Source organism: Myxine glutinosa, chromosome 1, assembly GCF_964187855.1.
Source record: "Myxine glutinosa chromosome 1, kmMyxGlut1.1, whole genome shotgun sequence".
Lineage (NCBI taxonomy): Eukaryota > Metazoa > Chordata > Myxini > Myxiniformes > Myxinidae > Myxine > Myxine glutinosa.
Genome location: NC_136261.1, coordinates 277,917,447 through 277,945,200, shown reverse-complemented (window position 1 = coordinate 277,945,200; position 27,754 = coordinate 277,917,447). Strand labels below are relative to the sequence as shown.

General features: G+C 48.7%; 3 protein-coding genes across 3 annotated transcripts in view; 1 reads left to right on the top strand and 2 right to left on the bottom strand.

The window, feature by feature from the left end:
- The window catches only part of ZNF575 (zinc finger protein 575), a 686,770-nt gene that overhangs the window by 58,276 nt on the left and 600,740 nt on the right, over positions 1-27,754 (bottom strand). The gene's annotated exons all lie outside the window — the stretch shown is intronic.
- Positions 3,011-12,427, top strand: LOC137437727 (migration and invasion enhancer 1-like). The gene is made up of 4 exons (XM_078766304.1): positions 3,011-3,193; positions 10,541-10,638; positions 11,640-11,716; positions 11,828-12,427. The coding sequence occupies exons 1-4, from the start codon at positions 3,165-3,167 to the stop codon at positions 11,915-11,917; spliced, it is 294 nt and encodes a 97-aa protein (XP_078622430.1). The 5' UTR covers positions 3,011-3,164; the 3' UTR covers positions 11,918-12,427.
- The window catches only part of LOC137437721 (uncharacterized), a 71,311-nt gene continuing 57,984 nt past the window's right edge, over positions 14,428-27,754 (bottom strand). Inside the window, exons 4-5 of the mRNA XM_068132291.2 lie at positions 15,972-16,112; positions 14,428-15,871 (exon numbers count right to left, since the gene is read on the bottom strand). Coding sequence (XP_067988392.2) covers positions 15,468-15,871; positions 15,972-16,112 — 545 coding nt within the window. The 3' untranslated portion in view covers positions 14,428-15,467. The remainder of the gene's footprint in view (positions 15,872-15,971; positions 16,113-27,754) is intronic.

The window sequence follows — 27,754 nt, the reverse complement described above, 5'->3', positions numbered from 1 at the left end:
ATAGTTAAAAGATAAATAAAAATGTCACTATATCATTGGGTCCGAGTATAATTGTCCAGTTTATTTTTTTTAAACATGTTTCAGCTAATCGGGCCTATGACCCTTGGTCTTTTTTTGTGGATATGCGCCGATACCGGCAAAATTATTGCTTCTATGGGCAATATACTTGAAATACAAGTTGCTACTCCTGATCCTGAATCCATACATACCTCATATGTTCAGATCGGATCATCCAATCAAAAGTTATAACAGTTTCCATATTTCGCTTAGGCCGGTGGGGGGTCAGGAACCCCCCACGTCCCCAGAAGCCCCATTTTTTATCTGAGTGCTTGACACTCGAACCAAAATTGTTCTATAGGCCCTTATCTTCAAATTGGTACTGAAAACGAAACTTTTGCATCAATTTGAAATGAAAATAAAAAATTACCCATGCATGGCCCTCACTAATACCTTTCCCCACCTTTGTGCCATACCTGTTGACACCCATCAGCAGCATGGAGGCAAAATCTGGACATCATCGCTGAACAAGACTGCACTCCACTGTTGCTGTGTTCAGCGGCGATGCTGCAGACACCATCTTAGTCTGTTCCGCCGATGCACAGCGTTCAACACTGGACCTCTGCAAGGACGTCTTGCCACCAGGCCCCGACTTCTCAAGCGCCTCCACACAGTAGAGACACTGATGCGGTTGTTGTGGCGACCTTTTGTCACTGCAGCTGTTTTTATCACTGCTTCGCAGGGAGGAAACGATCACAAAGATGCTGCAGCACAATCCAGCGGTCTTGGTTTGGGCTGGTTACCCGTGGTCTTCCTCTTCGTGGACTATTATGCACAGTTCCAGTTTCACCGTAACGCCTGGCCAGGTTGGGAATTGCAGGCTGTGAGCAACCAAGACGTTGGGCAATTGTTCGCTGGCTTACACCAGCCTCAAGCATCCCAATTGCCCTTAAACGTTGTTCAGATGTCAGGCGTGGCATATGAATTTTCTTGTTGTTTTCCCTGTTAGAAGCCTCTAGAGTGACTATAGACAGCAGTAAATGAATGTTTAACCACGAGAACTGGAGGATTTCATTATGAGGGTCATTATTTAAAGGGAAAGATCCCTGCACAGAACCACTCAAGCATGCCATTGTTGATCAACCAGGTGATTGAAGTGAAGTTCCCGTTATATAATCAGCCATTACAATTCAAGAAACGTGTTTGTAAAGCCGCACATTTCAATAAATGAAAGTGATAAGTTTCTTTTGATGTTCAGTTTATATTTCGATTTGAGGGGTGTGAAGGGGGTTGGAAAAATGGGAAGGGTAATTATTCTATTTAACTGCTTTAATTGATTGTGACCAAACTTTTCAAGGACATTGTGGGTCCCATGGGGAGTAGAATTGGAGGGTGGGGGGGGGGGGGGTCTGGAGGGGGAAGGGTGCGAGGGTGGTGGTTTTGGGAAATGGGTAGGACATAGTTGTGTTTGTTGTTTGAGGACAGTGAGGTCGTAGCACACTGGACCCCCCTAGCGCTTGGCACTTGTTCGAGCCAACAGAACTGTCGACATCTTGGTGGCTCAGCACTGAACACTTCCCGATGGACTAAGCTGCTTAACAATATATGGGTTTCATACAAAGCTTGCATACTCTCGGTGTGGACGTACCAAAACATTATTATAGTTACAAAAATGATTCTCGATCCAGGTCTTTCAAATGATCCCAAACAAGCCCCAGCATTATAGCTTTCTTGGCAGACTCACCAATGTGAATATGAAACTGCAAGCTATATTCAAAAGTTACTGCACCAAGGTCTCCTTTACATGGTCTGCTGGAGAAAGAGTGGTTACATTTACATTGTGTCAGGTCCCAACAAATAGTCATCGAGTGTAAAACGTTTACCGATGTGTATGAGGTTACAATTTTCCAAGTTAAAATGCAGAAGCCACATGTATCAGACCATTCCTAGTTCTGGTACAATTATTCTTGTCGAAATGTTGCAGTTGGTCTTCTGGTTCGGTGATGAATGTGGAGTATTTGGTGTCCTCTGCAAAGAGATCTGTTGATATCACAGGGACCACTGCCAGGTCATCAATACTGGAAAGTGGAAGGGATAGTCAGTTATCGATAATGCCATGAAATTCCTGACACCATGAATATAATAACTTGTGGGCCCATTGGACCAAATTTTCATTGGTCTTCACGGCCTTGTAGCACACCTGCGTGCTATAGTACTTGAGTATGAGCCTGGCTTTCACCAAGCCGCAAGCCCAGATGTGCTTGGGCCAAGACGGGGATTATACTACGTTCGTTATTATTATTGCCAAATGATACCAATATTAATATTGCTGTTAATATTATTGGTATTAATTAATATATGCTTTGTTATAATGTTATTGTTTTTAGTATATATTTTTGCAATTAGAATGCCATGCCGAGGAAGCACATATTTAGCTGTTCTATACACCTTAACATGGCGCGCGTTTAAAACGTGGAAATTCATCGGGATTATTTGTAGTTAATCAGCCTTTTTAATTCACGAGAACATGACGATAATTTTGGTGTATCGCATTCCACATCAGAAAGTTCCAGTATAACTCTATACAAAACATGCACTGCAAAATCCAAAACGTGCAAAACGCACGCATGCACGCAACGTTCATTTATAATAGACCTGCGCCTTTAATGCAGCCGATTAGTGTTTTTTAAATAGGCTCACAGATACCTACGGCAGAGAGATGATAAAAAAGGTAAATCAATAATTAAACAAAGCAAGAAAGAAGGTGAATGCATTGAAAGACATGGAATCAAAGCAATATTAAAAAGCTCTGCGCGTCGGAGTCTTCTCCGTATTTCCTTTCTATGTGCAGCCTGGCTGGTTTCTACCTTCTCCGATTATTTTCGACTCTTTGCTAGTGATGAAATAAAAATAATCATTCTTACAAATAAATTATCGTTTTGCAATAAATACTCGAACTCGTCAATAAAATCTTGTAAAGCAGATGACGTGTTAAAAACGCCGATTAGAAGGGGGCGGTGGGGCGGAGCAAAACTCACGTCAATCAGCTTTAGTTCCTGGTCCTGGTTGACAGTGACAGCCGACAGGTTTCATTTTGCGTTTGGGCGTTGAATCGTCCGAGCTTGTGTTCGTGAATTGAGCTGGTGATATCCGTACCGACAGACATCATGGGATTGGAGGTGCAAGTGGAGTATTGGTAAGATCATATGTGTGTGGGATTTTTGAATAATTTAGTTGTTTATTATTATTAATTAACCATGGACACCAAATCTGTATTGGAAGACGTGAGCGCTCTCAGTACTGACTGTCTTTATCCCTTTGGCGGGGCAGAGGGCTAGTGGTGCAGTATAATATAAATATAAATGTTAATAATGTCTGAGTAATTGGGCGTTTCCTTAGCCAGGTGAATATTTGTACCTGAGAAACTATTAATTAAACGTGCTCTGAATCCATTGTCGATGTATGGAGGGAGTCTGTTTACTCTTGTCTGCATTGAGTGACCACCTGTGTGTTTGCAGCTGCTTGTTGCCTGTTGTTTTTATGCAAGTATAGGTGTGCATGCGCTCCTGAGCCTTACGTGGCTGGGAAGGTATTAACTATCCGGGCTGGTGGTATCGTCAAACAGGTTGCTAATCTGGGTTAAACCCTCACTTCAGGGGACAAGCCACGTCATTGTGCCAATGGTTTTAAAATTGCTGACTCACTGACTTGCGTGTGTACGACGACTCCACCCTTTCCTCAATGGTCAATCAGATGGTCAATCAATGGTCAATCCTCAATCAATGGTCAATCCTCAACCAATCAATGGTCAATCCTCAATCAGACATTAAAGCCCAAATGATGCCACACCCAGAGCTCGACCTTTTCACATTGTTGTTTTTCTATATCTGGATTTGAGATCCCTTTGATTTGTGCCTCTGCCATACCCACGTGGCAGCATTCCCACTTGCTGTGGATTGCAGTGCCTTTAATGCCTTTAAGTAATCCCAAGTAGTGAACCTGACTCCAGGAGTGGTATCAACTCAATGGCAACCCCTTTACACCATGATCTTTTGGGATAATTAATATCAATAGCTTTAATGCAAAGGATAATATGCTGGCATAAGTAGATTGTGGAGTGCACCAAGTAGAGACATTAAAACGAATAATTAAACTAAACTAATAAACTAATAATAATATAAATATTAATAATAATTAATAATCATAATAATTCATAATACTGTGCGGGGCGGACATGAAAGCTCACTGGCGTGATGGCATCATTCCGCGCACCAAGTGGGCGTCGGCCACGCCCGAGGGGTAGGCGTGGCCTCGGGATATACATGGGGCTTGCAGCCCCGAGCTCCTCGGTGCTACAGTGGAGCTCTTCCAATAAAGACTCTCTCTTGTTACCTGCATTGTCCGCTTCCCTCCTTGGTAAGCAAGTCGTGCGCGTAGCATCGCACTACATTTGGTGACCCCGACGTTGGCTCAGCCGTAGCTGACCAACCGAACACGCCATAGCAATGGCAAACAACGCAGTTGTGGTCAAACTCCCCGAGTTCTGGGAGGCTCAGGCCGAGGTCTGGTTCGTTCAGGCCGAGGCCCAATTTCGGCTTCGGCGCATCACGAGCGACGAGACCATGTACTTCCATGTGGTCGCCTCCCTCGGGCCCGGCACAGCCGCCCGCGTCGTGTCTGTCCTAAGGAACCCACCAGCCGACCACAGGTACGAGGCGATCAAGCGTCGTCTCCTCGCCACGTTTGGCCTCACGGAGGACGCAAGAGCCGACCGCCTCCTGGACTTCCCTGAGCTCGGCGACACGTGACCGTCGGTCCGAATGGACCATATGCTGTCGCTACTGGGCGACGAAACCCCGGATTTTCTATTCCGAGCGCTCTTTCGGCACCAGCTGCCGGCACGAGTACGCCTCGCGTTGGCCGGTTCCATGATAACGGAACCCCGAGCTCTCGCTGCCGAGGCCGACAAGTTCTTCACGGCTTTGGACACGCGGGTGAGTTTTGGTGCGGCCGTCGCGGTTCCCGGGGCTGCGGCTGCACGCCCCTACTCCGAGCCCGAAACTGCTGCGGGTGACCACCTCTACTACGCGACGCACCGCGTGGCCGCTGAACCTCCTCCTGCGGGTGACCACCCCTACCCCGACGGGCGCCTCGTGGCATACGCCACGCCACGCCCACCTCCGCCGCCGTGGAAAAACCGCAAGCCTGCTGCCGGTTTCACACCAAGTTCGGCCACGAGGCTCGGCAGTGTCGCCCGCCGTGCTCATTCGGCAGGTCGGGAAACGCCCGGGCCGGCCCTCGGTAGTGGCACTGAGCGCCGGCCGTTCAAACAGCCTACTGTTCATAACGGACACCTTTGCCGGGCGCCGTTACCTGTGCGACACGGGAGCGCAGGTGAGTGTCGTTCCCGCCGGTACGTCCGACAAGCAAACCGCGGGCCGGGGCCCTGCGCTGCTTGCTGCCAACGGTACGTCCATACGCACATATGGAAAACGCTGCCTCTCTGCGGTTCGGAGGGCAGGTTTTCCGGTGGTCGTTCGTCACTGCCGACGTGCCTATGGCACTGCTTGGCGCGGACTTCCTGTATGCAAATGGGCTGTTGGTGGACGTAAAGCACAGAAGGCTCGTCCAGGCCGAGACGTACAGCTCGCTCGCTTGCGCGCTGCCCGGCTCGTCGAGCGGCTCATCGAGCGGCTCGCCGTGCGGCTTGCTGAGCGGTTCGGTTCCGGCCAGGTTGATCTGTACGCTTCCAGCAGCGGACGAATTCACCCGCCTCCTCGCCGGCTTCCCGGCCCTCAAGCGGCCCACCTTCTCGGCGGGGGCCGTCAAGCACGGGGTGGAGCACCACATCCCCACCCCCGGGCCACCGGTCTACGCCCGGGCACGCCGCCTCGAGCCGACGAAGCTCGCGGTAGTTAAAGCGGAGTTCGCTACGCTGGAGCGGCTCGGCATCGTGCGGCGCTCCGAGAGTGCTTGGGCGTCGCCGCTCCACATCGTGCCAAAGCCCGGCGGGGGATGGCGACCGTGCGGGGACTACCGGCGCCTCAACGACGCCACCACCCCCGACCGCTACCCCGTCCCCCACATTCAGGACTTCTCCGCCCGGTTGGCGGGCATGTCCTTCTTTTCAAAGGTGGACCTCATACGCGGCTACCATCAGGTCCCCGTCAGGCCGGAGGACATCCCGAAGACGGCCGTCATCACGCCATTCGGACTTTTCGAATTTCTTCGGATGCTCTTCGGGTTGAAGAATGCGGCTCAGGCGTTCCAGCGACTAATGGACAGCGTCTTGCGCGACTTGGATTTCATGTACGTCTACCTGGACGACATCCTCGTCGCCAGCGCGTCCCGTGAAGAGCACCTCCACCATCTCCGCACACTCTTCGAACGCCTGGGCCAGCATGGCCTCGTGGTGAACCCCGCCAAGTGCCGGTTCGGCGTCGCCGACATCGACTTTTTGGGGCACCGCGTCACCAGGCACGGGGCCGTCCCCCTACCAGCCAAGGTGGAGGCAGTGAAGGGGTTTCCGCGCCCCCGCACGATCAAGGGGCTCCAGGAGTTCCTGGACATGGTAAACTTTTACCATCGGTTCCTGCCCCGCATCGCCCAGCTCCTGCGCCCCCTGCGCGAGGCCCTCCGAGGGAAGCCGGGCAAAGGTGACGTTACCTGGACCGAGCAGATGGACGTGACGTTACCTGGACCGAGCAGATGGACGCGGCGTTCGCGGGCGCGAAGCTCGCCTTGGCTAACGCCACCATGCTCGCGCACCCGGCACCCGATGCACCGATCGCCCTCACCACCGATGCCTTGGACTACGCGGTGGGTGCGGTGCACGAGCAATGGGTGCGTGGTGCCTGGCAACCGCTGGCGTTCTTCAGCCGGCAGCTTCGCCCGCCCGAACGCCGTTATAGTACCTTCGACCGCGAGTTGCTCGGGCTTCACCTGGCGGTCAGGCACTTCCGCCATCTGCTCGAGGGCCGTGCGTTCATGGCCTTCATCGACCACAAGCCACTGGTCTTCGCGATGGGCAAGGTCACCGAGCCGTGGTCGGCCCGGCAGCAGCGTCACCTCTCTGCCGTGTCCGAATATACGACGGACATCCGGCATGTCGCGGGGAAGGACAACCCGGTGGCGGATTGCCTTTTCCGGTCCGTCGCCCACGCAGTCCACCTCGGCATCAACTATGCCCAGATGGCGGCGGACCAGGCTGCCGACCCCGGCGTCCAGGCCTTGCGGACCGCCGTCACGGGCCTCCGCGTCACCGAGGTGCCGTTCGACGGTGCGGGCACGGCCCTCTTGTGCGACGTCTCCCTCGGGCGGCCTCGCCCATCGTGCCCGCGGGCTGGCAGCGCCAGGTTTTTGACGCCATCCACGGCCTGTCCCACCCGGGCATGAAGGCCTCCCAGAGGTTGGTCGCCGACAAGTTTGTCTGGCATGGCCTCCGGAAGGCCGTCCGCGGCTGGACCAGGACGTGCCTCGCGTGCCAGCGCGCGAAGGTGCACCGACACACCCAGGCTCCATTGGCCCCGTTTACGGTGCCGGAACGTAGGTTCGACCACGTTCACGTGGACTTGGTGGGACCTCTGCCCCCCTCGCGGGGTTTCACCCATGTCCTCACAATGGTGGACCGCACCACCCGGTGGCCGGAGGCCGTGCCTTTGGCGGCGAAGACGGCGGCGGACGTCGCGCAGGCGTTCATCGCCACCTGGGTCGCCCGGTTCGGCGCCCCCTCGGACATCTCGTCCGACCGCGGCCCTCAGTTCACCTCGGAGCTCTGGGGGGCGGTCGCGCGGGGGCTCGGGGTCCAGCTGCACCGAACCACGGCCTACCACCCCCAGGCCAACGGCCTGTGCGAGCGGTTCAACCGCTCGTTGAAGGCCGCGCTCCGGGCCACCCTCCGCGATGGCGGCTGGGTCGACAGGCTCCCCTGGGTCCTGCTGGGCCTCCGGACGGCGCCCAAGGACGACCTGCGCGCATCCGCGGCGGAGTTGGTCTTCGGACAACCGCTGCGGGTGCCGTGCGAGTTCCTCCCCGGCACCATGGTCCGCGGTGCAGGAGCGCTCCGCGCTGCAGGAGACAGCCCGGAGGTTCGCCCCGGTGCCGACGGTGCACCACGGGCACCCACCTACGCACGTCGCCCCGGAGCTTCGCACCGCCGAGTACGTCTTCGTCCGGCACGACGCCCACCGGACACCACTGCGGCCCCCGTACGACGGGCCTTTCCGTGTGTTGGAGACTGGGGTGGAACATTTCACCTTGGACATCGGCGGTACTCCCGACCGTGTCTCAGTGGATCGCCTCAAGCCGGCCCACCTCGACGTGGACCACCCACCGCCGGTGGCTCGGCCCCCTCGTCGGGGCCGCCCCCCTGCGGGCGGACCCCCGGCGCCCCGCCGGCACGCCGCCCCTCGGTCCTGCACCCATCCCGGGTGCAGCCGGAGGCATCCCAGCTGGCATCCCTGTACCCCGGACGCTGCCAGCCGCCAGTCGCCAGAGGGCGCTTCGGCCTGGTCATCCGTTTGCCCCGCAAGCTGGCCCTCCATGTGCGCGGGAATTCTGGGGGGGGGCGCGTGTGGCGGACACGAAAGCTCACTGGCATGATGGCATCATTCCGCGCACCAAGTGGGCGTCGGCCACGCCCGAGGGGTAGTCGTGGCCTCGGGATATACACGGGGTTCGCAGCCCTGAGCTCCTCAGTGCTACAGTGGAGCTCTTCCAATAAACTCTTTCTTGTTGCCTGCGTTGTCCGCTTCCCTCCTTGGTAAGCAAGTCGTGCGCGTAGCATCGCACTACAATACTAATAATTAATAAATTAATAATTAATACTAATAATGAATTAAACTAATTTTTTAATTAAATTAAAACGAATTAAGGTAGTTTAAACCAGGCCAGACAACTAGCAAGCCTGCCATCATGTTACTCTTCTGTCTGAAGTTTAAAATTTTGGTTGTCATTAATTATTTGTATTGTCTTTAAAATGTCAAGTCCGGTTTCACGCAATTAGTGCACCCACTACGTACAGGAGCAGCAGGAAGGGTTGTGTTGATATCCTCTCTGGGCTAGAGTACAGCAGATGTAGGCTCGGGGCTCAAGAACGTAAGGTGTGTTCAGCTAGCAAGTTTCCACCCTCCTGTGCTCTCTGGGAATAAACCTTTTGTTCATTAAAAAAAAACCACGTGGTCATTCGTGGTGCGGGACTTTGCCATTAAGCCCGACTGAATTGGCTTTAAAAATCCGGTAACAGGCCAATTGGGAAACTCGCATCAGTTCAAAAATTATGTAATGCTATTTTTTTCAGGAAGTGCATTCGGGCTTGATTAAACCTTACTAATAATTTTATTCAACCCAAACAAAGCCGATGGAAATGTGATGCAACAAACCAGCCAGTGTATGATCAGCAGTGGCCTATACAGCAGCCCTAATTTCACCAGGAAACAAGATGGCGGCCATATCGTTTTGTTTCGTCACTATGGTGGGTGGAGTCAAGTTAGATGTGGGTGTGGTCCAGCAGCTGGCAGACCAATGGGTGCACATTTCAAAATCAACCAACAAGAAGAACCCCAACAACAACAGCAATGCAAAGCTCTTGTAGACTTGACATGTCGCAAGTAAAAACTGCATAACATGTCCTTGGTTCCATTCCAGAAAAGGTTATTGTCTAGGCCTAGCGTGATGCTTCCAATGTAAGTTGTATTAGTGTAGAGCTGGTTCCCGGTAATGACTTGCCTAAGCTTGTAATAGTAGATTTATCAGAGGCACATTAATTTGGTGAAGTTAATTTTTACCTCCGCCACCAAAGGTGGATGGAGGTTGTGTTTTCACCCCTGTCTGTGTTTTTGTCTGTGAACAAGATATCTAAATTTTGTGGATGGATTCAGACAAAATTTGGCAGAGAGGTAGTGTATATGACAAGGATGAAATGTTTAGATTTCGGTGAAGATCCGGATTCGGATCCGGCTAGTAGAATTTTTAGTGATTCTTCACCATTGGGAGATTGGGCCAAAAATGATACATAGCAGGATATCTCAAAAAGTTGTGGACGGATCTGGACGAAACTTGGTGGACCGGTTGGGTGTGTGACAAGGATTAATCGATTCGATTTTTGTGAAGATCTGAATATGGATTCGGATACCATAATTATTTAATTTTGAAGCGATTCTTCACCATTGAGAGATCGGCGAAAAGTAATATATAACATGCTATTTAAAAAAAAGAAGTTATTGGATGAGTTGATTAGGTGACAAGAACAAGCCGATTAGATTTTGGTTCAGATCCTGCCTATCAGTGGATACAAAACATACTGTTCAGCCTGGCAGAGGTATGCGCTCTACCGAGTGCTGTTCTAGTTTTCCTCCTGCTTTTCCCCTTCTTCTTCATCACCTGTATATACTCCGTGTGCTTCTTAATGGTTGAGCCATATTAAAAACAAATGCGATTGTGGTTGGTTTATTTTAAAAAATTAAAAAAAATTGTCCCATTGTATAGTGTCCATTAACCTTGTTATTTGGGGAGTTGGTCATGTGGTATGGATGTCTGTTTGCAGTGGTAGATGAGGTTACAAGGGGCGCTACGGGAAGCTTGCTCAGCGCATCAAGAGCGAGTTCCCGAGTGCTGATGTTTCTGGCTCCACAGGCCGGAAAGGTACATTGACGCACTTCTACACTCCATTCGTTGCATCATTTGTACCTCAATTGCAGTTGGGGGTATTGGAACATTGTTTAATAAGTCATGCTTTTATATTTTTAAATATGATGTACAACAGCAGGGATGATTATAAAAGAAAATACTGAAAGAACGCACTGCTTGCGCGTTTGTGAACAAAATATCTCAAAAAATTGTGAATGGGTTCGGATGAAATTTGGCAGATATGTAACGTATGTGACAAGGACGAAATGATTAGATTTTGATGAAGATCCAGATTCGGCTACTCGGATTTTAAAAATTATTCTTCACCATTGGGAGATGGGGGCCAAAAGCGATACAAAACATTTTGATATCTCAAAGTTGTGGACGGATGATTATGATTAAATGTGATTCTGTATGGTGATTTTTCTGGTCTACTCTGGGATACAAAACGTAAACTGTTCACCTGGCAGAGGTATGCTCTCTACTGAGTGCCATTCTAGTTCCGCATGGAGAGTTCTTTACAATGAGTCATGTCTCATTAAGGTGTAAAGTTTTTCGTTTTTTTCCAAGATTGTGCCTGACCACTGGACCTCTGACGTCATAATAATATAAAAAATTATACAGGAGGAGGCGCACCTATGGTGAAAATTTCCTGTTAATTGGACCAACGTTTGCAGAGAAAATCATATTTATTCTGTGTGGACAGACAAACTAGAACGACACTCAGTATAGAGCATACCTTTGCCTGGTTGGACATATCACTCAATGGTGAAGAATCGCTTAAACAAAATTCTACTAGCTGGATCTTTGCTCTACCACTAAAATTGAATCAACATACATACATCCACCAGACGGACAGACACCCGCTGTTCCAGACAGCATTTCCCTACGGGCTACGCCATAAAAATATGGCAACAGACATGCACCATGTTGTGCATTTTCGTATGATTATACAATGTTTTGCAACTGGGCAGATCCTACATGGTATTTACTATTTTCTTTCTCTTTGTCATCAGCGAGTTTTGAAATCACAGTGAATGGAAACCTCATCTTTTCAAAGCTTGAGCAAGATGGCTTTCCAGATGAAGATGAAGTAAGTATAGGTTTTGGATCTATGCCATAAATCTGCACACATCTTCAAAACTATTATTGCATTGTTTTATTGGTATGATTTAATGTTGTTGTTTTTTTGTTGTTTTTTAAGATAATGGAGTGTTTGAAGAAAATCACCTCTGGAGAGCCTGCCCCACGTGCTCACAAGGTGTCGCCTGGCGGCAACTGCCGCATTATTTAACTGCCTGTTTTGCAAATCCTTACATCGCAATGTATGGATATTCCGTAGTTGATGCATAACGTTTTGCATTCAGTTGCCAGATAACCCTACCCTCTGCTTTCCTTCCTCAAGCTAATATGATGGCACTTCCATGAAGGGTTCACACCTGCGGAAGTGCTTGAACCTCAGGTTTGAGAGGAGGAAGCAGATGGGAGGCAGTTTCCTGGGAACTTGTGTTGAACGAGTATGCATGTAGTTTCATGTTTCTTGCTTTCTGCCTGAACCCAAAAGCCTTAATGTGTAACTTTGGTATCTGAGGTACATCTATTGACTTTTTCATTTTCTCTCAGTCCTAATGTTATTTTCTGGCACTCTTCCTGTGGATTTATTTGTACATGATTATGTTGGGGGTAATTATTGGTGTATTTGTTATAAAAGTAGAATAAAGTTGCACTTCTCTCAAATTTTAGTAATTTGCACTTGAAAGTCACAACCCTGCATCTCCTAAGGTAATAAAACTTCAACTGTCAAGTGGTTTCTTAGCTTCATGTTCTCGAATGGTGAATGCCAAACCATGCACCAATAAATAACACATTCCTGTGCCACCTTCAGTCGAACGTCAGGCATGGACAACCTGTTTGTAAAGGACTTGGGCAAAAAAGGCAAATGCCAAACAGTAAATTACACCTTCAGTCAAATATTAAGCATGGACAGCCAGTTTGTAAAGGACTTGGGCAAAAAAAACCTACTGCAACTGACCCTACCAGAAGGTGGCTTTATTGTTTCTATCGGCGGTGATTGGCGAAACTGCAAATGCCAAAGCCGCGAATGCATTTACACGCAGATAAAGATCAGTATCGTATGGGAGGAAATGTAAAATCCTAATTGTTGTTGTTACCGAACCGGCGAATGTTTCCACATGCAGCAAATGGTGAAACTGCGAATGCCGACCCGTGATTGTGTTTAAATGCGGAGAGAACAGTTTAGTATGGGTGGAAACAACATTATAATTTTATTGAGAAATTTATGAAACCTCCCACCCTCCTTAGGACACTCCCTGGGATCCCAAAAGGTTCCACAGTAAATTTGGTGGAGCTAACCTCAAAACTGAGGGAGTCGTTTGGGATGGACAGAAAATAGACTTGTTTATTATATCAATAGCAGTTCTGAGGTGGAGGGAATCTGTTAAATTCAGTTCTTAATGTGGCTTTCCTGCCTTCAGTCCCTAATTGTCTGGTCTCATTGACCTGTGGTATGATACAGATCATTTGTTTGAGAAAACAAAATATGATGACTTTAGGTGCTTTATTTTTGCAAACATACTTCCTTTATCCAATTGTTTTCCTTGCAGGCCATAAACGTGATTGCAAATGGTCGTTACTGGGACGTCTTATTGGTAAATTGGAACAGTACTCTAGAGCGTATACCTCTGCCAGGCTGAACAGTTTGTTTTGTATCCCACTGATAGGCTGGATCTGGATTGGGACCTGAGCCAAAATCAAATCGGCTTGTTCTTGTCACCTAACCAACTCGTCTAAGTTTTATCTTAACCCGTCCACAACTTTTTGAAATACCATGCTATTATACATGCATCGTTTTGGCCCAATCTCTCAATGGTGAAGAATCACTTAACTTATCGGATTCATTCATCCTTGCTGCACACCCAAGCTGTCCACCAAATTTTGGCTGAATCCATCCACAACTTTTCAGATATGTTCACAGACAAAGGGGTGAAAACATAACCTTTGCCAACCTTTGGTGGCAGAGGTAACTGAAATGGCACTCTGTAGAGCATACCTCCGCCAGGCTGAACAGTTTACGTTTTGTATCCCAATGATAGGCCGGAACTCCACCTGGACCTGAACCAAAATCCAATCGGCTTGTTCTTGTCATTAAAACAACTCGTCGATCAAGGATTGTTATAACTCGTCCACAACTTTTGAAATATCATTCTTATTCATACATCGTTTTTGGGCCAATCTCTCAATGGTGAAGAATCACTTTTAAAAAATTATCAGATTCAGATCTTCACCAACATCGAATCGATTCTTCCTTGTGAAACAACAAACCTGTCCACTAATGTCTGGCCGAATACATCCATAAATGTTTGAGATATCCTGCTATGTATAGTTTTTGACCTGATCTCCCAATGGTGAAGAATCACTTTAATAATTAAATAATTGTCATATCCCAATCCATATTCAGATCTTCACCAAAATCGAATCGTCCTTGTCAGACACAACCTGTCCACGAAGTTTCAGCCAAATCCGTCCACAACGTTTTGAGATATCCTGCTATGTATCGTTTTTGGCCCTATCTCCCAATGGTGAAGAATCACTTTTAAAATTATCGTAGTTGGATCCAAATCCGCATCTTCATAACCTCTCCGACTTCAGTGGCAGAGGTAATAAGAATGGTATTTGGAAAAATTGATGCTAGTTAAAACTTGATTGAGAAATTGGCAGTTTTGAAGAGTTTACTAACACCTTTTCATCCATGGAAATTCCAAAAGAAATGAAAAACTTTTCAGCAGGATTTAGAGGGAGAACATTTATTTTGTTTGCATTGAGGTGCTCGTGGAGGTTATAGTAACTGCTTTCACTGCTTCCTCCATGGAGCACTTCATAAGGAACAAGAAAACGAAAACGTCCTTAAAATTTTCATTAGCATTTATAAAAATGATTACAACAGCATAACTTGGAAGGTACAGATTGACACTGCAAAATACTTCAGCTACAATGTGGGACAACTTTCATGGCAATGTTTCGACTGTACTTACAAGCTGAATATTTTGAAGGAAGGTTTGTCTTTTTTGTGTGGTGATTGAGTTTTACGTTCAGACATTAACAGTACAATAAAGTACAGTATGTTAAATTCACAGCAAAACAAACTCGTTGGATTTAAAAAAAATTTTTAAGGAAAAATTAAGACAAAAGTGTTGGTACCTGAAGAATCTTGGGTGCAGAGTGGGATCGGAAAAATCAGATTTATGGGAATTTGAAAGCTGTGATTAAAATATACCATGTGAAATAAATTTGAACCTTGTATGTCGTGGAAAAATCTTCTGTCTAACCATGACATGTCTACATGCCCTAAACATTATTGGATAATGGTTAAATGAACAGGGAGTGGAGGTCAGCTGCAAGAATGTTTGTTTGGGGGCAGAAGTATTTGCAGTCTATTAATCTATGTGGCCTGTCTCATCCAACAAATGTTGCAATGCAACTTCATGAGACGTGCTATTGTGCAATATGCTGCTCCCCCGCCCACCACCCCCATCTTTTAGGGGGGGGCTTGATTTCGAGTGCTTTGGAGCTTCAACTTTGGGCAAAAAGTGTAGTTTGGGGGTGCGGAGCAAGCAGGGGCCTTATATATTTTAATATACAAGGAAAGATTTTCACACTTCATTCCCAACTTCTTTCCTCTATTATATTCCCTATCCCCACTCGTCTTTTTTTCTTCTTCTTTTATGAAATAAACAATAGTTGCACATTATTTGGTGAATGTAGATAGTGGGCAGGAGGATGCACGATAGTGGGCACGAGGGATTAAAAGAACAATACCACAAACCTCAACGCCGGGGCCGATGTAAGTTTCTTCGTCCAACGTTGCCTCTACTCGGCCCCCTAACATTACTTTTCTGCCACATGAGCATCTCCATGCCCCTGCTTGCTCCAGCCATAGGCCTGCTACCACGATGCATGGGTCTCGCATGGCCATGATCATGGTCATGCCTGGCAACTCCAGCCTCTGCTTGGCCTGGGGTTCTTGACGCAACTTCGAGATCATCGTGGTGACTTTGGCGGCGCCGACAACAGGCCACTGCTGCTGCGAATAAGGCGGCGAGAAAGAAGAAAGGTGGTGCAGCCGTGGCAACATGGTGTGACCACGAGAGGCGAGATCTCCACCCGAAAGGCAGAGCAGCACTCAGCATTGCGTGTGTACAGAGAAAAATTGCCACTCCAGAAAACACACCTATACAAGAGAAATACAACAGAGTTAGCTTGAACAGGAATTGTGAACGAGCAAAGAAACATAAAAATAACCTTATTAAATGATCTAAGTGTGAAGTTACCTGTAAAAGTATATCCTACACTGGCGTACGGTAGTGTAGTGAGAGCTTGCTGCTTTATGATTCCGTAAATAGAGCAGATGACAGCAGCTATTCCAAGAAGTAATGCCAGTGCTGCTAGGACTACCGCAGCAATCACCCAGTCTGCAGTAAATCGAGAGTGATCATTCTCTAACATTTACACAGTTTATCAAAATGCTCTCTGAACCTAAAATATCCATTATTTTGGATTAACCTTTTGTTGCACTTTTCCCAAATCCATTGTCCTGGAACCTTTGTCTTTCAAACACACTGTTCCTCATCCTTTTTATACCTCCGGCACCGGAGGCATTATGTTTTTGGGTTGTCCGTTCATCTGTGTCCGTGATCAATTTTTGTTACTGTGATAAATTGTGAAACAGTGGAGGGATTTTTTAACAAACTTGATGCACAGGTGTATTATGATGGAAAGATGAACTGATTTGATTTTGGGTTCAAAGGGTCAAAGGTCATGTGACCTTTAGCTGGAAGTAGCAGATTTTCATTACCGTGATAACTTGTGAACAGCTAAAGGGATTTTGACCAAACCTGGTACTGGTATGTATTATGATGCAGAGATGAATGGATATGATTTTTGGGGTCAAAGGTCACAGGTCAATTGGTTAACCGAAGCATATTTTCGTTACCAATTTTTACGAAACTTGGTGCACAGGTGCATTATGATGCAAAGATGAACTGATTTGATTTTGGGCTCAAGGGTCAAAGTCATGTGACCTTTAGCTGGAAGTAGCAGATTTTCATTACCGTGATAACGTATGAACGACTGAAAGGATTTTGACTAAACTTGGCATAACTGTGGAATGTAATACAAAGATCAATTGATTACATTTTGGGTTCCAAAGGCCTAAGGTCAAGTACTCTTCAATTGAAAATCTGTGTTACTGCAATAACTTATGAATCACTCAATTTCAAGCACACTTAACACACTTATGGACTGTAATACAAAGATTAACTGATTCAATTTTAAATTTAACAGGTCAAAGGTCATGTGCCCTTTGAAAATCCTTTGCAGACTATAACTTGAGTTGGAAGCATGTGATGTTTTCTCTCTTCTACTTTAATTTTTCATGTGACCTTTAATTGAGATCAAACGTAAATGGGTCAGCATCTAATGTGGGCGGAAACATATCCATTGACGCATTCACATCAAATTATATTTTCTTGCCTTTAACAATAAAATTGCCCTTCACCTGTTGTCATTTGGAGCATATATTTAGTATGTACACAAATGTTGACCTCTCCAACCCTAATGTACCATATAAGACAGAACACTCAGGTGCTGCCTCACCTGTTATGCATACATGATACATTTCCCCTTGTACAATAATCCTTCACGTCCTGTTTCCATTGTACACTAACCTAGTTGAAATGACACTTGCTCATCAAATTGTCCCTCACACATCTATCACTGTACCCAATATTTCTTGTCTGGATGTGGTTATTTTTCTTGATTACAAACAAATCATATATCATGGTTTTACATCACAATTTGGTTTTATAAACCAAAATTATCGTGGATTCCTGTATATGATTATAATTACCACAGTTGTGTACCTATGAACTTATAAGAATAAGTTGCATCTTGTTCTTAACCATTGATCATATCTTAAAATGGTGCACAAAGCCTTCGTTCAAAGTGTCATGGAATTCCCACTGTGAATTGGTGCTGCTGCTTCCAACATTTCCCTCCCTCGTTGCTGTACAGTCAAATGGACCTCTGTTTCAAGGTGTTCTTGTAGTCTTTTCCCAGCACTTTTCTGGTCTTGCTCCTCTTGCCCTCTCACCTCAGCCCAGCCTCTGCCACCGCCCAGGTCATATACGAGGCATGTTGAAAAGCAATGCCTCCTATAATTCTCAGGTAAAGATATTTGAATGAAACAAAGACAGATACTAACATCAATCTTTATTCTACCGTAGGGCACACTTGTTTCTCAACACAACGACCACTGCAGTCTGCACGTTTCTACCAACGTTCAAGTAGTTTTGTGATGCCGTCACGATATAACTGTATCGTGCTGACTTGACCAGTGCATCACAACAGCCCTGACATCATCAGAAGAAGAAAAAAAAATAGGTTTCCATGAAGGTATCCCTTAAGTTTGGGGAGATGAAAATCTGACGGAGCCAAGTTGGAGCTGTGTGGCAGGTGTCCTAAGGTCAAATGGACCTGTCCTAAGGTTAAAAGCACTAAAGCTGAGGCAACAAATTGCTTTCGTCATTCATGCACTTGGGTGAGGCCATTCATTGTCAGGCTGGAGGAGAACCATCTGCATGTCGGGACAAACCTTTTGAATCCATGCCTTCAGTTTCTTTAGAGTTTAAGCACAGCAGCCATATTTGATTAAAAAAAACAAACAAACCACCTTTAGAGGCCATTTTTCCCTGCAAGCGGGGGTTGGCCTTTTTTGGGAACCGTGGTAGTTGTTGTTTTTCGGTCCCCTTTTTGAAGCAATGTTTTACGGCCGGATGCCCTTCCTGACGCCAACCCTTTTTGCCGCCTTTAACGACAAGCAGGGAATTACCAGTGAACTGGTACTCAATTAGCCGACCTCGGAAGGATGACAGGCTGAGTCAACCCCCCTGGCGTTAATTCAGCGATCGACCGGGTTTCGAACCCAGGATCCTAGGTATCCTAAGCTGACACCCTAGCCGCTAGCCCAACACCAGGGGGGAGCAGCCATATTTGATTAAAGGAAATAAATTGAACATGCCAGAACCACTCAATGAAAAAAATTGACACTTGGCATATGTCAGCAACTCCCCAAGGGTGATAATGATGATGTCATCGTTGAAGTGGTATTCCAGCCATGATTGGTTGAATTGAAATCCTTATCAAAAAAATCTGAAACTTCATATATCTGACCTAGGACCCGACGTGAGTGAAGAATTAAATTTATGATGTTCATAACACATGTCAAGAAACGATGTGACTTAATAAATGTATGGATGATATGGGTGTAATGAAAATCAGTTCCACAACTTTGACCTGGTAGTAGGTTTAATGACAATTCTATCTCTGGCAACATCCTGTAAGAATACAATCATGCAATATATCAGGATCATGGAATCATGGAGAAAGTTCAGTAATATCAATCAATGCAAGTAAGCCTGGATTATCTACGTATACGCACCATTCGAGTCTACGTGTCATGGATTAAATGTCACAGGAATGTTTCGGAGCGATGGTCGTCCGAGTTCTTATAGACACCTCTCAGTGGTTAGAGAGAGCATAACACCTGGGTTCAACTTAGATACATTTTCATTGCATTCTCCCCGCCGTTAGAACTACACTTCCGCTAGGCAGGAATCAAGCACAGAGCAGCATTAGTAGAGCAGCGATGTCAGTCCATGTCAGTCGGTCCATCCGTAGCGATCGGGGCGACGAATCCAGGGACACACAAAAAGGCCGTGCACACGTGCCTCTCTCTCTCTTGGCCAGACCCTCTCTCTTTTCACGTGCCTGCATGATGCTCTCTGCTGGATAGGAAGGCCTTGGACTTGTTCTCTCTGCATATGCCTACATGACGCTCTCTGCTGGATAGAAAGGCCTGGGACTTTGTTCGCTCCGCATGTGTTTTTTTTTTTTGCTCTCTGTGCACGTGGCCGGCCGGCCGATCGATCTATCTCTCTCTCGCTGCATGTGTGCACGATGGACTCACTTGCTGCACAAGGCCAGGGCGTACTCTTAGTCTGCACGAGGCCAGGGCGTACTCTTACTCTGCACGAGGCCAGGGCGTACTTTTACTCTGCACGAGGCCACGATGTACTCTTACTCTGCACGAGGCCAGGACGTACTCTTATACTGCACAAGATCATGACGTGCTCTCTCTCCACGTGTACTGGCTCTTACCTGCATGGTTCCCGATGCACTCACCTGCTCAAGTTCGTGCTGAGGATCACCTTTACCTGCTCAAGTTCGTGCTGAGGATCGCCTTTACCTGCTCAAGTTCGTGCTAGGGGTCGCCTTTGCCTGCTCGTGTTCGTGCTGGGGATCGCCTTTGCCTGCTCAAGTTTGTGCTAAGGATCACCTTTACCTGCTCAGGTTCGTGCTGAGGATTGCCTTTACCTGCTCATGTTTGTGCTGAGGGTCGCCTTTACCTGCTCAATTTCGTGCTGAGGATTGCCTTTACCTGCTCAAATTCATGCTGGGGATCGCCTTTACCCACTTGGGATGCTCGGTGGCGACATCAAGACAAAGGTCGTCGCGAGGAGAAGCATCTGTTAACATCGTGGCCATTTTGCTAACAGGATCCCAATGTTCGTTCCCCCCCCCCCCCCCCCAACCCCAACCCCGTGAATGTGTGCTGGGCGCCCTTGTTGTGTTTATTCGTAGTGATCGTCATAAGGCATAGATGAAGCTAAGTTTCTGCCTCTTGTCCATTTTTCTTTACTATCGATAAGTTTCACTGTAAATACTTGTAAATAAATCGAATCGTTAAAAAATTTCCTTTTCCCCCTGTCCAAGAATGTCCTTTCTTTCATTGATCTGCCATTGCTCGCACCCAGAGTAGCGATCAGCCGTAACAAAATTGGCATCAGCCCGGCGGGTACAAACGATTGCTCGGCCGTCTAAATTTCCATCCAGGAACACAAGTGGTACCGCCGGAGACAGGTACGTTCCCCGATTGAAACCGTCACGTGGTACAGGTAAGCGGTGTTAGACGTTTGGATCCTGCTATCACGTGACGGACCAATTGGCGTTCGTAGTTGCTGGTTCGCAACCTGCCGAAGTACGAAGTTACTAGTGCGCGGCACCCTCAGGTCCGGTGCGTTCGGGGGGAACGGAGGCTAACCCCCTCATAGTAGACCTGAACCCCGGGCCGTAACAATATATTTTTAATTTGTTATATTTGCAGATGGTCATCCTGATTGAGATCCCTCCTTTTTATGCCATCTTATCATGTTGATTTGGGCAAAGGAATCTTCCTCGTCGTCTTTTGAATCGTCTAATCAGTCACAGTTGTCGAAGATTAGCAGAAAGTCCAATAGGTATACTACTCACCGTAAACTAGAACAGCAGTATATGAAAGCATACCTCCGCCAGGCTGAACAGTTTATGCATTGTATCCCACTGATAGGCCGGATCTGGATTTGGACCTGAACCAAAATCTAATCAGCTTGTTTTTGTCACCGAATCAACTCATCCACCAAGTTTTGATATTATTCATCCACAACTTTTTGAAATATCGTGCTATTGAAGGAGCTGGGGCTCCCACGTCGATCGGAAGAATGGACGCGACAAAAAGCTGGAATTCATCCGAGTTGCTTTAATCAAACCAAACACTCAGGCACTCTGAAAAGCCCGTTTATCGGGCAGCAATATATATACATATTATCCCGGAGCGTTTGCCCAGGAAAGGCGAGAGGGGGCATGGCCCAGCGTCCTGGCTGCGGCCTGGCAAGTTGAGGGCGAGCCTGCCCGGGCATGCCCGGGCGTCCCGACCGAGGCCTGGCAAGTTGAGCGCGGGCCTGCCCGGGCGTCCTGGACGAGCCCGGCATGGTGATCGCTCCGCGTCCTTGATAGGTGCAAGGCGATTGTGAAAACCCAGCGGTAGCCGCTACACACGTCCCCCCAGAATCGACTTGCACCGGCAGGGTCAATTTGAGGGGGGTCCTGATGACCCGGCCGAAGCGACCCCTGGCGGGTCGTGGGAGGGGGTTCGGTGTGGTGGTGGGCGGTCGAGTGGGGGGCACCATGGACGGGGGGCGGCCTCGCCGCGGCGGAAGGGCCACCCGTGGTGGGTGGTCGACGTCCACCTGCGCCGGCTTGAGGCGGTCCACCGCAATCCGGTCCGACCTGCCGCCGATGTTGATGACGAACGACTTGTCGTCCCGTCGCAGCACCCGGAAGGGCCCGTCGTACGGCGGCTGGAGTGGCCCCCGATGTGCGTCGTGACGCACAAAAACATACTCCGCTGTGCGAAGTGCTGGGGGGACGTAGGACTGGGGGTCACCGTGGTGGGATGTTGGCACGGGGGCAAACCGTCGGGCGGCCTCCTGGAGGTCCGAGCGCTGGTGAGCTGCGGACCAGGGACTGGTAGCGTCGGGCACGAATTCGCCCGGGACGCGTAGCGCCTGGCCATAGACCAGCTCGGCGGTGGATGCCTGGAGGTCCTCCTTGGGGGCCGTGCGGAGGCCCAAAAGGACCCACGGCAGCCGGTCGGCCCAACCGCCGTCTTGAAGGCCGGCCATGAGCGCGGCCTTCATGGAGCGGTGGAATCGCTCGCACAACCCGTTTGCTTGGGGGTGGTAGGCCGTAGTACGGTGGAGCTTGACCCCCAGGTTGCGGGCGACCGCGCCCCACAGCTCGGAGGTGAACTGTGGTCCGCGGTCCGACGAGATGTCCGCCGGTGCGCCGAAGCGGGCGACCCAGGTGGCGATGAAAGCCTGCGCCATGTCGGCGGTGGTGGTGGAGACGAGGGGAACGGCCTCCGGCCACCTGGTGGTCCTGTCCACCATGGTGAGCAGGTGTGTGAACCCCCGTGACGGGGGGAGGGGGCCCACCAGATCCACGTTGACGTGGTCGAAACGTCGTTCGGGCACGGTGAAAGGTGCCAGCGGGGCCTGGGTGTGTCGGTGGACCTTGGCCCGTTGGCAGGCCGTGCAGGTGCTGGTCCAATCGCGGACGTCCCGACGAAGGCCGTGCCAGACGAATCGCGCCGACACCAGCTTCTGGGAAGCTTTCCGGCCCGGGTGGGAAAGGCCGTGGAGGGAGGCGAAGATGCGGCGTTGCCAGGTGACGGGCACGATGGGGCGAGGCTGGCCTTGGGAGACGTCGCAGAGCAGGACAGTGTCCGCGAAGGGGATGTCGGCCAGGCGGAGGCCCGTGTCCGCCGCCCGGAGGGCTTGCACCTTGGTGTCGGTGGTTTGGTCCGCCGCCATAAGCGCAAAGTCCACGCCCAGGTGGACCGCGTTCGCGCTGGCCCGGGAAAGACAGTCGGCCACGGCATTGTTTTTGCTGGCGACGTGCCGGATGTCCGTGGTAAACTCCGACACGGCGGAGAGGTGGCGCTGTTGGCGGGCCGACCACGGCTCCATGACCTTGGCCATGGCGTAAACCAACGGCTTCTGGTCGACGAACGCCGTGAAAGGTCGGCCCTCCAGGACGTGGCGGAAATGGCGGACGGCCAGGTGTAGACCGAGGAGCTCCCGGTCAAACGTGCTGTATTTGAGCTCGTTCGGCCGGAGCTGCCGGCTGAAAAAAGCGAGTGGCTGCCAAACCCCGTTCACCCATTGCTCATGTACGGCGCCCACCGCATAGTCGGAGGCATCCGTGTTGAGGGCGATGGGAGCGTTGAGCACCGGGTGAGCGAGCAGTGTTGCGTCGGCGAGGGCCCGCTTTGAGCTTTGGAAGGCCGCATCCATTGCTGCGGACCAGGCGATGTCGTACTTGGCCGGCTTGCCCCGGAGGGCTTCGTAGAGGGGCCGCATGAGTTGAGCAGCGCGGGGCACGAAGCGGTGATAAAAATTCACCATTCCCAGGAATTCCTGCAGGGCCTTTATGGTGCGGGGACGCGGGAACGTGGTGATGGCCTCGACCTTGGTTGGCAGCGGCACGGCCCCATTCTTGGTGATGTGGTGGCCCAAAAAATCAATGGCCGTCGTGCCGAAGTGGCATTTGGCCGGGTTAACGATGAGGCCGTGCTCGCTGAGGCGCCCGAACAGTGTTCGGAGGTGGAGGAGGTGCTCGGCCCGGGACGTGCTGGCGACGAGGATGTCGTCCAGGTAAACGAAAAGGAACGGCAGGTCACGCAGCACGCCGTCCATCAAGCGCTGGAACGCCTGAGCCGCGTTCTTGAGACCAAACGGCATCCGCAAGAATTCGAATAAGCCGAACGGCGTGATGACTGCCGTTTTAGGGACGTCGGCCGCCCTGACAGGTACCTGGTGATATCCCCGTATGAGATCAATTTTCGAAAAAATGACCCGTCCCGCCAGACGGGCGGAGAAGTCTTGGATATGCGGGATCGGGTACCTGTTGGGGGTGGTAGCGTCATTGAGACGGCGGTAGTCGCCACACGGGCGCCATCCACCCCCCAGCTTTGGCACGATGTGCAGTGGCGAGGCCCACGCGCTATCGGAGCGCCGCACGATGCCGAGGTGCTCCAACGCGTCGAATTCGGCCTTCGCCACGGCGAGCTTGGCTGGGTCGAGGCGGCGGGCCCTGGCGTAGACCGGCGGGCCCGTGGTTGGTATGTGGTGCTCGATCCCATGCCGTACTGCGACGGCCGAAAACGTCGGCCGCGTGAGGGCCGGGAACTCCGTGAGCAGGCGAGCAAACTCGTTCGCCGCCGGCACGGCGCATGCCAGCTCGGTCGGCGCGGAGCTGCTCAATGTGCATACCAGGGAGCTGAAGGTTTCGGCGTTGATTAAACGACGCCGTTGGACGTCCACCAGCAGTCCGTGTGCGCAGAGGAAGTCGGCGCCTAGCAGAGCCATGGGCACGTTTGCGGTTACAAACGTCCAAGCAAAGCGTTGGCCGCCGAAGCAGAGGGTGACGTTGCGCGGGCCGAAGGTGCGGATGGTCGATCCGTTGGCCGCAACCAAGGAGTGGCCGCAAACCGCGGACTGCCTGTCCTGGTCAGAGGCGGGTATGACGCTCAGTTGGACGCCGGTGTCGCACAGGAAGCGCCGTCCGGACGCTTTATCCGTGATGAACAGTAAGTTGCCCGTGTGGCCGGCGCTCATGGCTGGTAATGAACGCCGGCCCGGCCGTTTCCCGGCCTGCCGAAGGTGCACGGGGGTCGGCATGTCCGGGCCTTCTGTCCGAACCTGGCATGATAGTAACACCACGCTTGGTCAGGTGGAGGCCCCGGTCGTCGTGCTGGAGGTGGTCGGCTCGGTGTAGCGGCCGCCAATTGCGTCGGCAGTTCGGTCGTCGACCGTGCCGGGTGCTCGGGCGCCATGGGTGTTGCGTCGGACGGCGGTGGGTCCCATGTCGCCGCTGCGATGCGCTGACCTGCGGCGGAGATCTTGTCGGCTTCTCTGGCAAGGGCCCGGGGATCTGTGATCGTCGTGCTTGCCAGGGCGAGGCGTACCGGGTTAGGCAGCTGACGGAGGAACAGCTCCCGGAACAGGAAAGCCGGAGAGTGCTCGCCGAGCAGTGAAAGCATGTAGTCCATTCGCTCGGAAGGGCGCGTGTCGCCGAGCTCGGGCAGGTCGAGCAGGCGCCGTGCGCGTTCCGCCGATGGGAGGGCGAAAGCGTCGAGGAGAAGCTTCTTAATCGCGCCGTATTTGTCAGCGGCTGGCGGGCTCTCGAGGAGGCTCAGGGCGCGGGCCGCGGTGGCTGAACCGAGCGCTGCTACCACATGGTGGAAGCGGGTGTCGTCGGCCGTGATGCCTCGCAGGGCGAACAGGGAATCCGCCTGTGCGAACCAAACCGCCGCGTGAGCCTCCCAGAAGGTAGGCAGTTTAAGGGCGACTGCCGTGTCCATGTCGGTAGGTCACCAATGAAGGAGCTGGGGCTCCCACGTCGATCGGAAGAATGGACGCGACAAAAAGCTGGAATTCATCCGAGTTGCTTTAATCAAACCAAACACTCAGGCACTCTGAAAAGCCCGTTTATCGGGCAGCAATATATATACATATTATCCTGGAGCGTTTGCCCAGGAAAGGCGAGAGGGGGCGTGGCCCAGCGTCCTGGCTGCGGCCTGGCAAGTTGAGGGCGAGCCTGCCCGGGCGTCCTGGACGAGCCCGGCATGGTGATCGCTCCGCGTCCTTGATAGGTGCAAGGCGATTGTGAAAACCCAGCGGTAGCCGCTACACTATACTGGATATCGCTTTTGCCCCTATCATCTCTCAATGGTGAAGAATCTCTTTAAGAAATCTAATATCGAGATATTAGATTTACCAGATATTTATTAGATAATATTCAGATATTAGATTTACCAGATATTTATAATAATAATAATAACCACATTTAGAGGCCATTTTTCCCCGCAAAGCGGGGGTTGGCCTTTTTCGGGGACCGTGGTTGTTGTTGTTTTTTGGTCCCCTTTTTGAAGCAATGTTTTACGGCCGGATGCCCTTCCTGCCGCCAACCCTTTTTGTCACCTTTTACGACAAGCAGGGAATTACCAGTGAACTGGTACTCAATTAGCCGACCTCGGAAGGATGACAGGCTGAGTCAACCCCCCTGGCGTTAATTCAGCGATCGACCAGGATTCGAACCCAGGATCCTGGGATCCTAAGCTGGCACCCTAGCCGCTAGCCCAACACCAGGGTTATTTACCAGATATTTATTAGATAATATCCAGATATTAGATTTACCAGATATTTATTAGATAATATCCAGATATTAGATTTACCAGATATTTATTAGATAATATCCAGATATTAGATTTACCAGATATTTATTAGATAATATCCAGATATTAGATTTACCAGATATTTATTAGATAATATCCAGATATTAGATTTAACAGATATTTATTAGATAATATCTAGATATTAGATTTACCAGATATTTATTAGATAATATCCAGATATTAGATTTACCAGATATTGATTAGATAATATCCAGATATTAGATTTACCAGATATTTATTAGATAATATCCAGATATTAGATTTACCAGATATTTATTAGATAATATCCAGATATTAGATTTACCAGATATTTATTAGATAATATCCAGATATTAGATTTACCAGATATTAGATTTACCAGATATTTATTAGATAATATCCAGATATTAGATTTACCAGATATTTATGAGATAATATCCAGATATTAGATTTACCAGATATTTATTAGATAATATCCAGATATTAGCTTTACCAGATATTTATTAGATAATATCCAGATATTAGATTTACCAGATATTTATTAGATAATATCCAGATATTAGATTTACCAGATATTTATTAGATAATATCCAAATATTAGATTTACCAGATATCTATTAGATAATATCCAGATATTAGATTTACCAGATATTTATTAGATAATATCCAGATATTTATTAGATAATATCCAGATATTAGATTTACCAGATATTTATTAGATAATATCCAGATATTAGATTTACCAGATATTTATTAGATAATATCCAGATATTAGATTTACCAGATATTTATTAGATAATATCCAGATATTAGATTTACCAGATAGTTATGAGATAATATCCAGATATTAGATTTACCAGATATTTATTCGATAATATTCAGATATTAGATTTACCAGATATTTATTAGATAATATCCAGATATTATATTTACCAGATATTTATTAGATAATATCCAGATATTATATTTACCAGATATTTATTAGATAATATCCAGATATTAGATTTACCAGATAATTATTAGATAATATCCAGATATTAGATTTACCAGATATTTATTAGATAATATCCAGATATTAGATTTACCAGATATTTATTAGATAATATCCAGATATTAGATTTACCAGATATTTATTAGATAATATCCAGATATTAGATTTACCAGATATTTATTAGATAATATCCAGATATTAGATTTACCAGATATTTATTCGATAATATCCAGATATTAGATTTACCAGATATTTATTAGATAATATCCAGATATTAGATTTACCAGATATCTATTAGATAATATCCAGATATTAGATTTACCAGATATTTATTAGATAATATCCAGATATTTATTAGATAATATCCAGATATTAGATTTACCAGATATTTATTAGATAATATCCAGATATTAGATTTACCAGATATTTATTAGATAATATCCAGATATTAGATTTACCAGATATTTATT